A 14,652-nucleotide genomic window follows, 5' to 3' on the forward strand; every position below is an offset into this window, starting at 1 on the left:
TCTTTAAAGGCCATCTGTTGTTAATGTAACAGTTGTATTAATTAGGCTTATTTTCATCCAAAACATCACGAATTTGCCAACTTCATAAGCTGCCAACTTTTGTTAGACCTGTGTTCATTTGTTTGTATGTCAATATACAGTTGTGTCATTACATCTGTAGACATGTTCTGCAGTTTTGTACTGCTGGTGGTGTTCTGAACATATTGTATCGCATCATCTGATGACCACGAATCCCTGGAAACAAACACAAATAATATTTTAGTAAACCAAAAAAAAAATTCCAGCACACCATGATTCAAGGATTGATACTATTTTGTTTATTCTATTTTACTTGATATTTTTGGTTTACTGACATTTTCCCCACATCAGCTGGCACCCAGGAGAAAGACACACTGCTGTACACGGGGTAACTTCAGTTTATGTTGGACAAACCAGCAGACAATACTGAATCTGTCCTCTTTTATTTATAGACCATCTCCATTTGGTATTTTCCAAGATGGTGAGAAGAGTTAAGAAGACTCCTGATCCTTGATATCTCGTGGGGTGAGTGGTTTTGTGCAAAGAGGAGGTGAATGTTGTGACACAAGCTTAGTCCGAGATCAGTGGTTCCAAACTTTTTTAGCTTCTGGCCCCTGAAAAGAAGCAAAGTCTACTTATGACCCGCTGACACCAGTCACAGATGTCTACCAGTTGCAGCTTGTGACCATTTCAACCAAAGAGTGATTCATTTTTAGGGGTAGTCTTGCAAACTCTCAAATTTACCCTACAGCAGGTTGAGAACTACTGTCCTACATTCTGGTTTAGAAGAAGAATAAACTGGTGAAAAGTGGCCAACATTTTATATGTAAAGTGGAGGAATGAAAAGTGAAGGAATAGTTTTGCAGGTATGAGTCATGAGGTGTTGGTCAAATGTGACTGAGGAGTTTCTTGGTTATCGTGTCGCTGCAGATTTGTTGTAGGCTGCACCAGGATGGACCGGCTGTGAGTCTGAATGTCCAGAGGCAATGAAAGCCTCTGGAATCAATTTGAAAAGCCCTGACTTTTGGAACCTAAACGCTGCACTGACGGCTATGATAATCGATTTGGATGCTATGGGAAAGTGCAGACAGTTCAAAAGGATTCAGGGTAGAGTCGGGAGCAAGGGAGTGTTGGACAAATGGATTTGTGGTGGGAAGATGTGTGCTGCGTAGGAACTTCAGCACATTGTTGCTGCATGTGGCCTCTGCTATTTCTGTTAAGTGACACTTAAAGCAAAACAGAACTAAGAGTCCACAGCCATGCCGGCAGCTCTGTGAAGCTGTCCTCAGACAAAGCAGTTCTTTGAGGCAAATGCTATCATGTAGGGGTGTCAGGATTTCAATTCTAAATCGAAAATGGATCGAAATCAAAAGCAGGATCAGCGATTCTCCCATCACTTTTTTTTTTCTCTCCACTCCCGCCTACTTGTGCACTTCCCACGTGTGTCAGAAAAACAAAACAAAAACAAAACAATACTTAAAAGACGACACGGCGTAGCTTGCAGATGCACTTTTCTATCTTTTTAGAAGACTCTGAAAATGCAAATGATAGTTGTCAGGGTATAAAGCCAATGATCTGTTGATCTTTATAAATATAGTCCAACAAATGGCATAGTTGCTAGTGCTAAATCAAAGTAGACCAGATGGAAGATGAAAGCCAGAGAATCGCCAAAGTTTGCTAGAAGCGGATTTCATGGCAATCCGTTCAGTAAGTGTTGAGACATTTCACTTATAATCACAAATGTGAACCTCATAGGGGAACTGTAGGAAAAGTTGAGGGATCCCCAAAGTCATTAGAGTACATTGTCAGGGTACAGTGGTACTTATGGGAATCCATCAAATAGTTGTAGATAATTTAGTTATTAAAGGTCCAGTGTTTAAGATTTAGGGAGTTCTATTGGCAGAATGTGGCAGAAATAGAACATAATATTTCATAAGTATTTTTTCATTAGTGTTTCTTTAGAATGAACCATTGAAGTGTTTAGAAGGGAACCCTAGATTTGTAAAACTCAGACATGCGCTCTTGGTTCAGCACAGTAGTGCTTGACTCAGTAATGGCAGGTGTCTGTCTTTGAATCACTTCAAAATACTTTACATTTGTACTCTAAACTCTTTACATGTTCATAGACTGTACATAAAAACAAACAAAGACTCGTAAGCTATACACACCCCACCACTGTAGACCTTTGCAGGTAAGTCCTAGCAAATCTCACAAATCTAGGGTTTCCTTCTACACACGACCCTCGTCCAAGAAGTCCGCCATGTTGAGTTTCATTGCCATCGTAGGTTGTCCTACACAATTGGACGGGGAAGTTGAGTTGAGCCTGCAATCAACAACCTCACCGCTAGATGTCACTAAATCCTACACACTGGTCCTTTAAGTGGTGGACCAACATCGCCATCCCTCGAGACATGCTGCTAGCATGGCTAAACATTTATGCTATATCAACACAAAGGACCCGGTCACATGTGCAAATTAAGTGGAGTGGCTGTTAACAACAATAGCACTAGCAAAGACGTATGTGTGTTGTTTGTCTTGGCTGGCGATGGCCACTCCTCCACATTTGCATACGTGTGACTTGGCCCTAATTTGTTTTCTTAATAAAATGTGTAACTCTTACTACATTTACATTTTGCATCCGCAGTACTCCAGCATGTTATAACCCCTAAAACTGAGACTTTTGGAAACGCTGCTGACTGTGGTTTAGTGCAAAAACTCCAGTTTGTGTTTTGGTCTGGACAGGCAGAAACTGAGATTTTTGGAAACAATGAGGCAGACACCCACGTTGGTTTCCTGACTGGGTCTTATCAGTTATTATGTGTACTTTCTCAATTCTTCACACACACATTTCACAAGACCTTTTTCCAGAAGAACACAAACCCCATCAGCTTGTATGTTACGAGCCTTGACTACCAATGTGGGTCTCTTTAGAAAAGGTGTGAAAATGTGGATTTGTGTTTACTGGTTTGGAGGAGAGATATCCCACCTTTACAGCCTGTTGAGATGTCTAGGTCTCTCAAGATTGAAAATAGATTTTGTGGACAAAACACAAAAAACACAACAAGGTTAGAAAACGATTATCATCAGCATTTATTCCTGAAAGATTTATTTATTTTAAATCTTTTTTTTTTTTTCAGCAGCAGCTACTTCTGTGTAATATCTTTCCCGTGGACACCCACTGCACTGTGGCTGTTAGATTGCACTTTCTGTCGAGGCCCACATGTTGTGATGGGAATAGAAAAACTCCAGTGACTCAGTAGTGACGTACGTGGGGAACCAGCCCTGCTAAGCGCCCACTCACCATTTACTGTGAGGATATGACAAACCATCTCAGGGGTCAGATATAATGGTTTCAATCTTCTATTCAGTCTCACTGCCAGGAGGAAATACTTCGTCGGGTCCATCCCTACACCCTCTGACAAAAATACAGCTCTCAGATAATTTTCATCTCAGCAGTGCTATAATAAAACCGAGACTTACACTAATAGCTCTATCAGTGCCCAGTCATTGCACAAAGTTATGTAACACAAAACTTTTGAGAAATGTATTCACTTTGAAAGAGATATTTGGTTTCAATAGATCCACAGATAGATCTAGAAAGAAATAGCCCCAATTTAGGTCCCTTTTGTACGACTGAGTCACAAAGCTAAGCAGCCAATTTTCTTCTGCAATCTTTGAAACATTTACTGCTGTTCACTGCTGTGTTTCCAGAGTACTTTTTTAACATTCGGGATGAAAACATCTGTTGTCAGCTGCCTAAACATTTTTTTTAAGTATCTTTCTTAAAGCTGTGTCAGTGTTGCCCAGCAGTGGAAAATAATTTACTCAAGTACTGCAGTTAAGTTTTGAGGTACTTTTAAGGTATTTCCATTTATGCCACTTTATACTTCTACACTTTCAGAGTGAACTGTTCTTGATTTGTCTGACTGTGTTTGTTTTTCTTTGCTTACTATTGGTCTTATTTTAATGCACTAGCTCCACTTCGAATGGCGGCAACAGTAAAATTCAACATTAATGCATCGGTATTAATTATCAAACAATGTCATATATAATTTAATATCAGTCACAGTACCACTTTTAGTACTTTTACTGTGAAACTCTCCATGCATTTTGAGTACTTTCACTTAAGTAACAGTTTTAATGCAAGACCTTAGTACTTACTTTGTAAAAATGTATTTTTATAGTGTGGTATTACTACTTTTACTTCTTCCACTATTGCTGTTATCTAAACCAAACAAAGAAGGTAGGTGGAATTACACATCAACAATTTATTAAAAATAAAAACTTTCATTGTTAAACCTTGTTTTGTTCTAATATACATTTTCATACAAAATAACGTGTTAATATTTTGCTCATGACGTTAGAGTCTGGTTATCTGGATTAGGTGATACGGTAGAAACCGAAATAATTTTTTAGAAGAATGTTTGAGGATTCTGGAAATACCTGCAGAACAGTTGTGAGTGTTGTTAAACCACCCTCTGGGCTTTTCAAGGATTACACTGAGCGTGTTAATGTCTCTAAAGATTATTCAGTCCATTGATGATGCTTTAGAAACAGCTGTAAGAGAGGGGAGGCTTCAGTGTAGATCCACGCCAAACCACAGAAAAAATACAATCCTCTTCCTGTTGTACTTAAATCATAGTGGCTGTACGTCCTGTACCTTCTCTGCTCTCGGCAGCGAGCCATGTAAAGTGAGCATTTGATTCTTGCCTCATATTATTGTACCGGCCACAGATGACCTGAATGTGTCAGTATAATTCCTAATCCTGATATGTTTCCAGGTTTGGCTGAGTGGATCTAAACTGTCAACAAATGAGGGAGTGGTCAGTGAAAGAGCAAAGGAAGCAATTATGGTATCTATCCTCATCCCACCTCTACAAGGATAAAGCAGCCATTGTAGCGCTCAGATCAGGACTTCCTCAGTCCATGTGGTCTTCACGGAGACATCGTGGCCTGAGGAGAGATAAGACAGAGGCAGAGATGAACTGAAGCCTGTTAAAAGAAATAAAAGTTTTACTGTTTTTATATACTGCCTCTTTGTAGAAATGAGAAGACTCATAACTACTGGAGCTTTCTCTCATGTGAGACAGGTGTTAAAAGGCTTTACTAGATACGCTCTGTCTGCCAAGTGATCCTCTAATAACATGGTATCATTTGACTGCAGCCAATAATAATACCTAAAATGATAGTTTGTGGTTGAAATATGACCGTTTGTCTTATCTGAAGAGTCGAGTATGGTGGCCACCATTGATAACGTGGAGGAGTTTTCTCGTTAATTCTGCTCTTTTGTATTTCCATTTAACAGAGGAAAACCAAATGTCTTATAGTCAACTTGTGAAACTATAAATGTCAGGGAAAGGTTCTGACATGTATTATGTGAATTATATTTCCAGTTGAAGATCAGACCACAGCTGGCATTATTAAACCACTTGAAAAAAGACAGGATTTGAATGTCAATGCATATATAGTCGTTGGTATTTCGCCACCCGAAGTGTCACAAATCTGCATATCTCTATAGTCACATACAGATGATATCTTAAAAAGTTAAATAATATAAGAGCTCATGTAAGGGCACAATGAACGGGTCTATCTACACTGGAATGTGTGGAGTAACAACAAAGTGGGGAAATTTGCCAAATATTTACATGTGATACAACCACTTAATGTGGTTAGTCCTTGATAGTCTTGTGACTTGATAGAGTCCTTTATTTCTGACCTCAGTATATATTTTATGTGTGTCATTTAAAAATGCAAAGATCGATCGACCGGACTCAGCAAGATTTCAGCTTGATCAGCCATGTTGAGTCTGGTCAGTATCAGATACATCTTAATCTATGTCAGTCAAATTTGCACACATGCACACAGCAACACAGACAGTAACATCACTGCTGGTCACAGCCACACACATGCTAGCATGTGACCAGTGTTGAGAGGACACAAGAAAAGAGGGAGAGAAGATGGGGAGAAATAGAGGAGAGGATGGGAGTAGAGAGAGCAAGAAAATGTGAGAAAGGATGGGAGGAGTGAGGGGAGTGGAGATGAAAGTTTGGGGAAAAAAAGGAAAAGCTGGAGAGGGAGAGAGAAGAGAGGACAATAGACCTGGCAGTAACTTCGAGAAGGTTTGGAGAAAATGTTAACGTTATTTAATAGTCAGTTTAATTGTGAACATACAGTTTAATTTTTCTATTAGAGAAAAGTTGCAAAAAAAAAAAGTGTCTGCATTCTGTCAGGTAGGGGAGTATTAGCTTCATCTGCAAAATTGGGCTGGATTGTGTGTGAGGTTTATCACATACTCTACAGTAGCACAACGTGGCTTCAGTTTCCAGAGTATGTCCACATTAGGCCGGTTAATTTTAAATCCTTTCTTTCCATTTGAGCCCTCCATTCAGGCTAAAAGAAAAAGTAAAAAGGGCTTTTCCAAACAACCTCCTGAGTGTGTAAATGTTGCCGGTTTGGTGCTGCAGTGTGTGTACGGGATAAATAAAATGAGCTTGTCCAAAACAATGACCAGCCCAATGAGGGTCAAGGGCTCTGTGGTACTAAAGTAGGACGTTTAGTTGCCTTCATTTTATTTTTGTGACCGCCACGTTTTAGATTTCTTAGTCATGAAATGTCTCATGTCCTTTTACTTGATGTTGACTATGGTGGTGGACAGTGAGAACCACACTGAAGATCCCATCATGCTCCTGCACAGGTTCTTGTCCTCTGTCTGCTGGTAACAACATGTGATACTGCAGTGAGAACAAAATCAATTTAATGTAGCGTGAGATGATCGAACGACAGGCGCAGTGAATAATCTAATGAATGGTTTTTATTGATCTTCATTGATTTTAATTTCGTTCTTTTGCATCAGTCGAAACTGCATCTACATGACCCAATATTTCATCTAACTTGCTTGATAACAACATGAGTGCAGCTGCTGTTGGAAAGATGATGTCCCTGGTTTCTGGGGAGATTCTGTATAATGTCCCGAACTCATTTTCTGTGCCTAATGAACCGACAAATGTGTCTGAAAGCACAAGTAGATGTACACTTTCACTTCTCTGCAAGTGCAGCGACAGCTGTTATGGCCAGCTTGTTGTTAAGATGGGACACCCAAGTGAGAAACTGAACTAAAAGTTTGAAGCTGTTGTTGTGAGGGTATTTGAGGCCTAAAGAGAGTAGAAACAGTAATACATCTAAAACGGGGGTCAACAACTTGCGTCTTTGGAGCTGCTTTCAGCTCTTTCGGCTCTCTCCAGCTGCTCCCTGTGGCTTTGACAAAAAATATCTGAAAATGAATAATGGCTCTTTTTAACATTTTTATCAGTCAATGGATAGCCTACCCACCATATTTTAAAATTTAATTAACTAAAATGTGCATCTATGTCTCTGGCTCTGTGCCTTTTCTTGGCCTATCTATAGATGCCAAATCCAAAAAAAGAAAAGTCTCCAAGGAAAATAGAGAATTTAAAAGTTGCTGGTCCAGACAGACTTTTTTTCTTTTGGGGCCAAATGTTTGTTTTGGGTCTCTTTTGCTAGTCAAGGTTGCAGACCCCTGATCTAAAGCAGCCAGGTGTGTCAAAAATCCATATGACAGGTAAAGATTTTGAGGACTTCCCTCCTCTGTACGCACAGTTTAGGGTTGCAGGAGGCGACTTGGTGCAGTTTGGTTCGTCTGAACGTTTCATTGAGGGGAAAAAATTGAAACTTTATGGGTGGGGCTTAGTGAGAGGAAAGAGAGGGAATGGAGAGGGAAAACAGGCTAGCGTGTGTGTGTGTGTGTGTGTGTGTGTGTGTCTGTGGGTGTGTGTGTGTGTGTGCTGTGAATTCAAAGCTGGGTGGGTCTACAGTGTTTCACATTCCCAAATAACTCCCGGGCCGTGCGTTAAAGCGCTTTCAGGTAACGTTTATCCACGTTGTTTACATTCTGTTAAGTTATTGTTCATGGTCTGCGGGCTGTGAAACGTGTTGTTTGTGTGTTTTTTTGTTGTTTAGAGTGAAGAAAAGTGAAGTTTAAGCTTTGTACAGATTTTCAGCAGCGCTTTGAAGAATTGTACGGATGTGACCGTGAGCGCAAAAAAGTCTTTAAAAGGACGCGCGGCTCCAAAGTCTGTACGTGAACATGAAGTTAATTCGTTTTTATAATTGGGATTATTAGTTAGAGGTGTGTTTATTTACTGTTGTTTTATGTCGGGCAGTTCTCGCGCTCTTTTCAAAGTTGTTGACTATAATACAGGGCCTGTGTGTGTAACGGAGCGGCGGTTTGGGAATGCCCAAACACACCGTCTAAACAAATGCGCCTTTCTTGTCGACGGAAACAGTTTAAAGTCATGAAAAATGAGGCGTTCACTAAACGGATCCGTGTTTCTGAGCGCTACAAATGGATGGTGATTCATCTGAGACGTCGAGTTGGAGAAAATGTGCTTTAAAGAGTTTTAAGACGTGAAAGTTTTCTAAGCAGAGAGGTGAATATGTTTGACAGCAGTTGTGTGTGATTCAAAAATGTGTGCGTGAGTCTCGTGGGGCGAGTTTGGACTTGCATGCAACGGTCTCTTCTCTGTCAGGTCTGTTTTTTTTCTTTCTGTTTGAGACAGTATTTATTTGGGACAGCTGTGGGTGTGTGCGTGTGTGTGTGTGTGTGTGTGTGTGTGTGAGACAGAGAGAGACAGAGAGTGTGAGAATTGATGCTTCCTCATGTCCCAGCCTGTGTTACATCAGTCTCTCTCTCTCTCTCTCTCTCTCTCTCTGCGTGTGTGTGTGTGTGTGTAAAATACATAATGGTGTTCATCCTTCCTCCTCTCCTCTGTTATCAGTGTTCAGAAGGCCACGATGTTGATGCTAGCTTCAATCGTTGTTCTGCACATCACCACCATCATCCTGCTGCTGGTGGCCACCATTGATAATGTGAGTGGATATTATTTTATTTTGTTTTCTCATTTACTGTAACACACGTCTGTGTTCAGAGGAAGAACAAATCAAACATTCCAAAGTGGTATTTTATGATTTAACCATGATAAAAAAGTTCTACATACAATATTTATTGTGATACTAAAATGTCTTTATTAAAATAATAAATCCTGTATGTACAGAATATTTTGGTTACTATATAGAAACCATTTTACCTTAAAGTGCTTCTGCTTTCCTTCTTTCATAAAATAAATTGAAAGCCATGTGCAAAAAAATTGTTATAAATTGTTTAGCAGTAAGAAATAGTTTTATCAAACTAAAATAATCAAATAATTAACCAGGTAATATCACAGTGGATATTATCACAGTCTGGCACAGTATCTGGTATTTAGTAGATATTTTTTATTGCGGTATTGCAATATTCAGTACTTTGTTTACATTCCTATAATCTCTCTATGGAAGCAGTCATTGAACTACAAGGAAATACCCAAGACTCAAATGTTAAGAGATGTTTTTGGTATTTTGCCACCCACTTTGTTGCAAATCTACATACAGTGGGCAGTTTAAAGGGAGTTTTGGTCATTTTTGAAGCAGGGAGTTGAATGTTAGTCTATTCTGGGGCTGTATGATTTGGTAAATATCAATTAATGTTAACTGAAAAAAAAAATGTGATATTTATTGAGGTTTGTACCAAAGAAACTTGTTGGACGGCTGGTTCTGGTTCTGGCATTTGGATATTTCACTTGGTCATATTGTGATTGTGATTGTGCAGCCATAGTCTAGTCTGTCTGACTCATCAATCTTTTATCTGACTGAGTTTGCAGGTTAGAATCTATGACCCTGACCACAGCTCTGAAATATCAGTACCCTAACTGTCTTGTGTATTGATGAATCCATGGAGTTTCATCATGCATCTTGGGGGTGATATTAAAAAATACAGAACCATAAGAAGTTGTTCATGAGTTGGTTCGCTAGTGGTAGGTGAATGAAAAGAACCAGGTTACTTAAAAGAACTGGTACTCTCAGCTTCCACTGGTCCATCCTCCCTGTTAAAAAATAAACAAAGTGCTTACTGTCTATGTACCTCATAAAACAGACTGTCACCAAGCTTTAAATAATATATGAAAAAACTGATAGAGCGAAGAGGTCTGTCAGCACTCTTTATGTGGGGAGATGATAAGTTTAAATATTTATTGAAACGGTGAATCTGCAAAACTTTTACTCAATATTTCTTTGCATGCGATGAAACCACTTTGCGTACCTTGATATTCTTGTGTTTGTTCGTATCTCTCGCTGTGTCCTCAGGCCTGGTGGATGACTGACAAAGTGTCAACTGACTTGTGGGGCAGGTGGGAGCTGACAGGCTCCATCTGGCATTACACCAACCTCAAAGACTACCCAGAGGGTAAAACTGCACGGTTGTTTTAATGAATGAGAGTGACGATCTGAGAGCTGTTTAATTTTGTCAAGAAGAAGTTCATTTTGTTGATTTGATCTGACTGAAGATTGTTGATATGTACAAACGGACAGGATGCTCATCAGGGAATTGTAAACTGGTTATAAATGTTCATATAACTGACCTGAAAAAATCTGTTCAGAAGTTATCAGTAATACTATGGTATCTGCATTGTTGTTGTCACTGACCGATCACTGACTGTGTATCTGTTCTGTCGTCCTGCTGCTGCAGAGTATCTCCAGACGATTCAGGCCACCTCAGTGCTGGCCTGTGTTTTTGCCATCCTGGCCTTGTTTGTGTTTGTGGCTCAGCTGTTCACCCTGCCCAAAGGCCAGAGGTTCACCTTCACCGGCATTTTACAGCTAATCGCCTGTAAGTAACCAGGAGTCAGAAGTCTGACCTGCAGCTGGAAGAAATATCGATTGATGTACTTCTACATTGTTATGGAGGATTCCTGCCAAATGTCTGACTGTGAATGACAATAATGACTTCAGTGTTTTTAAGCTTGTATTCCATGGTGAATACTTTTGTTAGATAAGACTGAGTATAAAACGTCTTAACCTCCAACAGAACATGTTAAAATGTATTAGTTTTCTCTCAGAGAGGAGGTGAAGACTAGCATAAAAAGTGTGTCACTATGTGTAGAATATACAAAAACTCCAAGGCACTCTCTTTTAATACAATTAATATGCCTTTATTGTCGTGGCATTTCAAACTCCAAGGCATTTCATCATCAAACTTTCATCAGGGAGTTTTGTTTGATGGTTTTACATGAAAGTGCCACTGACTTTTTGGGATTTTTCTGTATACATGTATCCTTATCCAAAGAGCACCTCAAATACACTCAGGAAGTGCTCCTACCCAAAGATTTTATGTTGAGAGCATCTCTGCACCTGCGTTTAAATCACTTACATAACATCTGACACAAACTCTATGAATGCAGAGTTCAGCAGCAGCGTGTACAGCGTGTCTGCACAGCAGTGTTAAAACAAGCATGGATCCAGAAACAGAAGGTCGGTGATTTTCACTCATGTGTGATCCAGGGTCAAGAATCTGCAGGTTTTCAGTTTAACCAAAAACTATAACAGCTGTTCAATCTGTAAATCTGCAGAGTCTCAGTGACACATGATTAAAAATCACTGCAGTGGAGTCTTTGGATTAATCTTCTCCAGCTTCAGCCTCTCAGTTTTAAATGTCACGCTGAGGTGGTGTTTTCAGAAGATGTTGCTGCTGTAAATGCATTTCTGGGTGGTATTTGTTGGCTGTAAAAGGATGTAAATATTGTTCTAAAGTGCCTGAAACCAAAATCATCTTTTAAGATTACAGGATGTTTGTACAACAGGAAAGGAAAAGTGAAGATAATGTCTGGAGTTATAAATTAATCTGCTGATTATTTTGTCAGTTAATCAATTCATGGTTTGTTAACGAAGTAATCATAAAATTGTGAAAAGTGTTGATCACAATTTCTTAGAGCCGTGGTGACACGTTTAAAGTCCTTATTTTGTTCAACCATCAGTCAAAAACTCAAATGGTATTCAGTTTAATTTTATGTAAGGTTGAGAAAAACAGCAACAATGCATATTGCACAGGCTGGGAAAAGGAAGTTGTTGGCTTTTTGCTTAAAAATTATTTAAAGTAGTAGGGATGAAACAACTAATTGTTTTTTAATGATAAACTACAATAAAATTCCTGATGATTCGTATTACCGATTCAGATTTTATTTGCATTTTTAAAGCTGTTTTTGATTAGTGCTTTGAAGAACTTGGTAAATACTTTACAGCACCAACCAAAGTTTAGCAAGTCTCCCAGATGCAGGCAGCAACATGGGTTTGTTTGCTTAAGTTAAAACACTGACTGCAAAAACATGGTGCCATTTCAAATTATTGAGAGTACATGGGCAGAATATTGTGAAAATTATCAAAGCTTTAAATCTGTCATTAAGTTGCAGTATTCTCAAGTATCATCAAATGGCAAATTCATACCACTGAATAATGTGTTTTTGTAGTACATAATCCTATATTTTTTAAAATGTGACGTGTTCATGTAGACATCAGATCTGAACTACAATATGTCTGTTACAAAACAATTAAATAAAAAGGCTCAGTTAAAGATCATCTTTGCCTCTGCTACTAATACATAAAAAGCATACAGGAAGAACAAGTAATGTGATTTTAACATGCATCGTCATAAGTTCATATGACTGGAAAATTAGCAAGGTTAAGTTGACATGTTTCTCATTTCATTGTGACAGCAGTTTGCCTTGTTCATGAGCTTTATCTTGTAATAGGAAAAATAATTACTTTTTAATTGCCTTGTCTGGGTGTTAACGTGTCGGTATTCTACCTTTCTGTCCCACAGGCTTGTGTATAATGATAGCAGCCTCGATCTACACGGCCGAGCTTCACACCAGCGACACAGAGGGAGGCTACGGACACTCCTACGTCCTTGCCTGGATCTCTTTTGTCCTCACCTTCCTCTTAGCAATCACCTACCTCGTCCTGCGGAAGAAGAGCGAGTGAAGAGGAGAGGAACGAGGTCAGGCCTGGGATCATGTTCCCAGTTTAAATTTGGGAAATTAAAGAATAAGATGGGTTTGGTGAAAAATTAGGAAGAAAAAACTGAAGATTGTTGATCTGCAGCTAGGAAAATGGGGGAATGGTGTTCGATTGCTAACAAGAGCCATTTGTTTGTATTTTGAATATGATAAATTGAAATGGGAATCATGCTTACATTACATGAAGGGCTGAACTGGCAGTAAGAGCTACAAAATGATGGCTGTGATAAAGGGGTTGCAACCCTGCATGTGCTTATTTCATAGCAGTAAAACTATACAGTTATTAAGAAAACAATTATTCCCTTTTCGTCTTTTAAGAGGCCGTTACACATTAGTACTGAAAAGAAATAATTCAACATTTAAAGAACAGTTAGACAAGATAAAATTGATTCTTGTACGTGTACCTTAAAGATGCAGTGAGAAACTCTGGAGAGAGTGAGCTGGTGAGTCTCGTTCCAGCGACGCTTTAGATTTGTGGCTCAGAGATGGTTGATTGAGTCTCATTACCAGCTTGTCAAATAAGTATGTTTTGGGAATAAGACTCAACAATCTACCATCTTACCGACCTGGGATTGGTCCAAGTCTCAAGTCAGGTAAGAGGAGGAGCAAAAGTATAGTTTTCTCTCACACCACTTGAATTACATTATACCTAAAGGTGCAAAAAGTAAACTGCCTACTCCAGCCTTTCGTATGGACCTACAGCCAGCAGACAGTTAGCTTAGCATAAAGACTGGAAGGAGGGGGAAATAGCTTGCCAGGGTCTGTTGAAAGGTAACAGTCCACATATGTACCAGCACCTCTAAATCTCAGCAACTGTTCAACAGCCAAAGTGCAAAAATGACAAATTAAGGGTTCTCACAGGGAGTTGCAAGCTGTGCTATTTGTAGACTTCACACCTGTTTGGTTTTAACAAATGAGAAATTGTGAACTTTAGAGGTGCAGGTTGGAGGATTTTCTTACCTTACCTTAGATTGTATCGAAATTGAAATTGTTTGTCTTGGCTCATCCTGATTATACATGATGTTTAGTCTACCTACAGACAGGAGCCACATTTTGAAACATTAAAGGGTTGATAACAGCATAATAACATTTAATTTAATGTATGCAATTTACCACAGCTGGCCAATCATAGGTCAGTAAGAAAGCTGATTGTTGAGTGTCATTCACAAAACATCAGTATTTGATGACCTGGGAATGAGACTCATTAACTATCTTTCTCCAGAAACACTTACTACACCTTTAATATTTACCACAGAGAAATGAGAGTGGTATCAATCATATAGTCTAACTGCCCACAAGAATTATTTCCCAAAATAATCCACCAAAGATGAGCATGAGGGAGGAGCAAAAAGTAAGCAAAAGCCCTTTTGAGATGTACAGCGGTAGTTAAAACACTTAGTAGATTTAAATACTTATCATCCTGTATCAAGACGTTGTGAGGCTGACAGTTACTACTGCAGGTTTCCAGAGTCGAGGAGTGGAAAAATATACTGTATCTGTGAAGGTACGGCGTGTTGACAAAACTACAACATTCCTGTTGCAGTACTTGAACAATCAGGAAAGACAAGCCTTAATTTACAGTATAAGTAGCTTTAATCATGTATCATTATTTTACAACTGAAGTATAATGTATCCTTTTTTTTAATCTATGTACATTGTAACCATTATATTTTTGTAACATTTTGTACTGAGTGTTTTTTTTTTTTTAACCATGTTTGATTTTGTGTCTGTAGTT

At 39.0% G+C, this 14,652-nt stretch overlaps 1 protein-coding gene across 2 annotated transcripts; it reads left to right on the forward strand.

The window, feature by feature from the left end:
* Positions 1-507: 507 nt before the first annotated feature.
* Positions 508-13,189, forward strand: emp1a (epithelial membrane protein 1a). 2 transcript variants are annotated; one of them, XM_084713198.1, is made up of 5 exons: positions 508-543; positions 8,814-8,904; positions 10,213-10,312; positions 10,595-10,735; positions 12,722-13,189. In XM_084713198.1, exons 2-5 carry the CDS (start codon positions 8,830-8,832, stop codon positions 12,880-12,882), a joined length of 477 nt encoding a protein of 158 aa, XP_084569324.1. In that variant the 5' UTR covers positions 508-543; positions 8,814-8,829; the 3' UTR covers positions 12,883-13,189. The 2 variants fall into 2 exon arrangements, with proteins under 2 accessions (XP_084569324.1, XP_084569317.1); XM_084713191.1 differs by lacking the exon at positions 508-543 and adding an exon at positions 7,773-7,900.
* Positions 13,190-14,652: the final 1,463 nt, after the last annotated feature.

The sequence above is a fragment of the Lutjanus erythropterus genome, chromosome 3, assembly GCF_056507025.1.
Source record: "Lutjanus erythropterus isolate fLutEry1 chromosome 3, fLutEry1.hap2, whole genome shotgun sequence".
NCBI classification, from domain to species: domain Eukaryota; kingdom Metazoa; phylum Chordata; class Actinopteri; order Lutjaniformes; family Lutjanidae; genus Lutjanus; species Lutjanus erythropterus.

Excerpts from the sequence above, each read along its gene's own strand:
- emp1a (XM_084713198.1), top strand. The coding sequence starts at position 8,830 with ATGTTGATGCTAGCTTCAATCGTTGTTCTGCACATCACCACCATCATC. Across the intron at positions 8,905-10,212 it reads TGGTGGCCACCATTGATAAT|GCCTGGTGGATGACTGACAA; the intron begins GTGAGTGGATAT and ends CTGTGTCCTCAG. Across the intron at positions 10,313-10,594 it reads CCTCAAAGACTACCCAGAGG|AGTATCTCCAGACGATTCAG; the intron begins GTAAAACTGCAC and ends CTGCTGCTGCAG.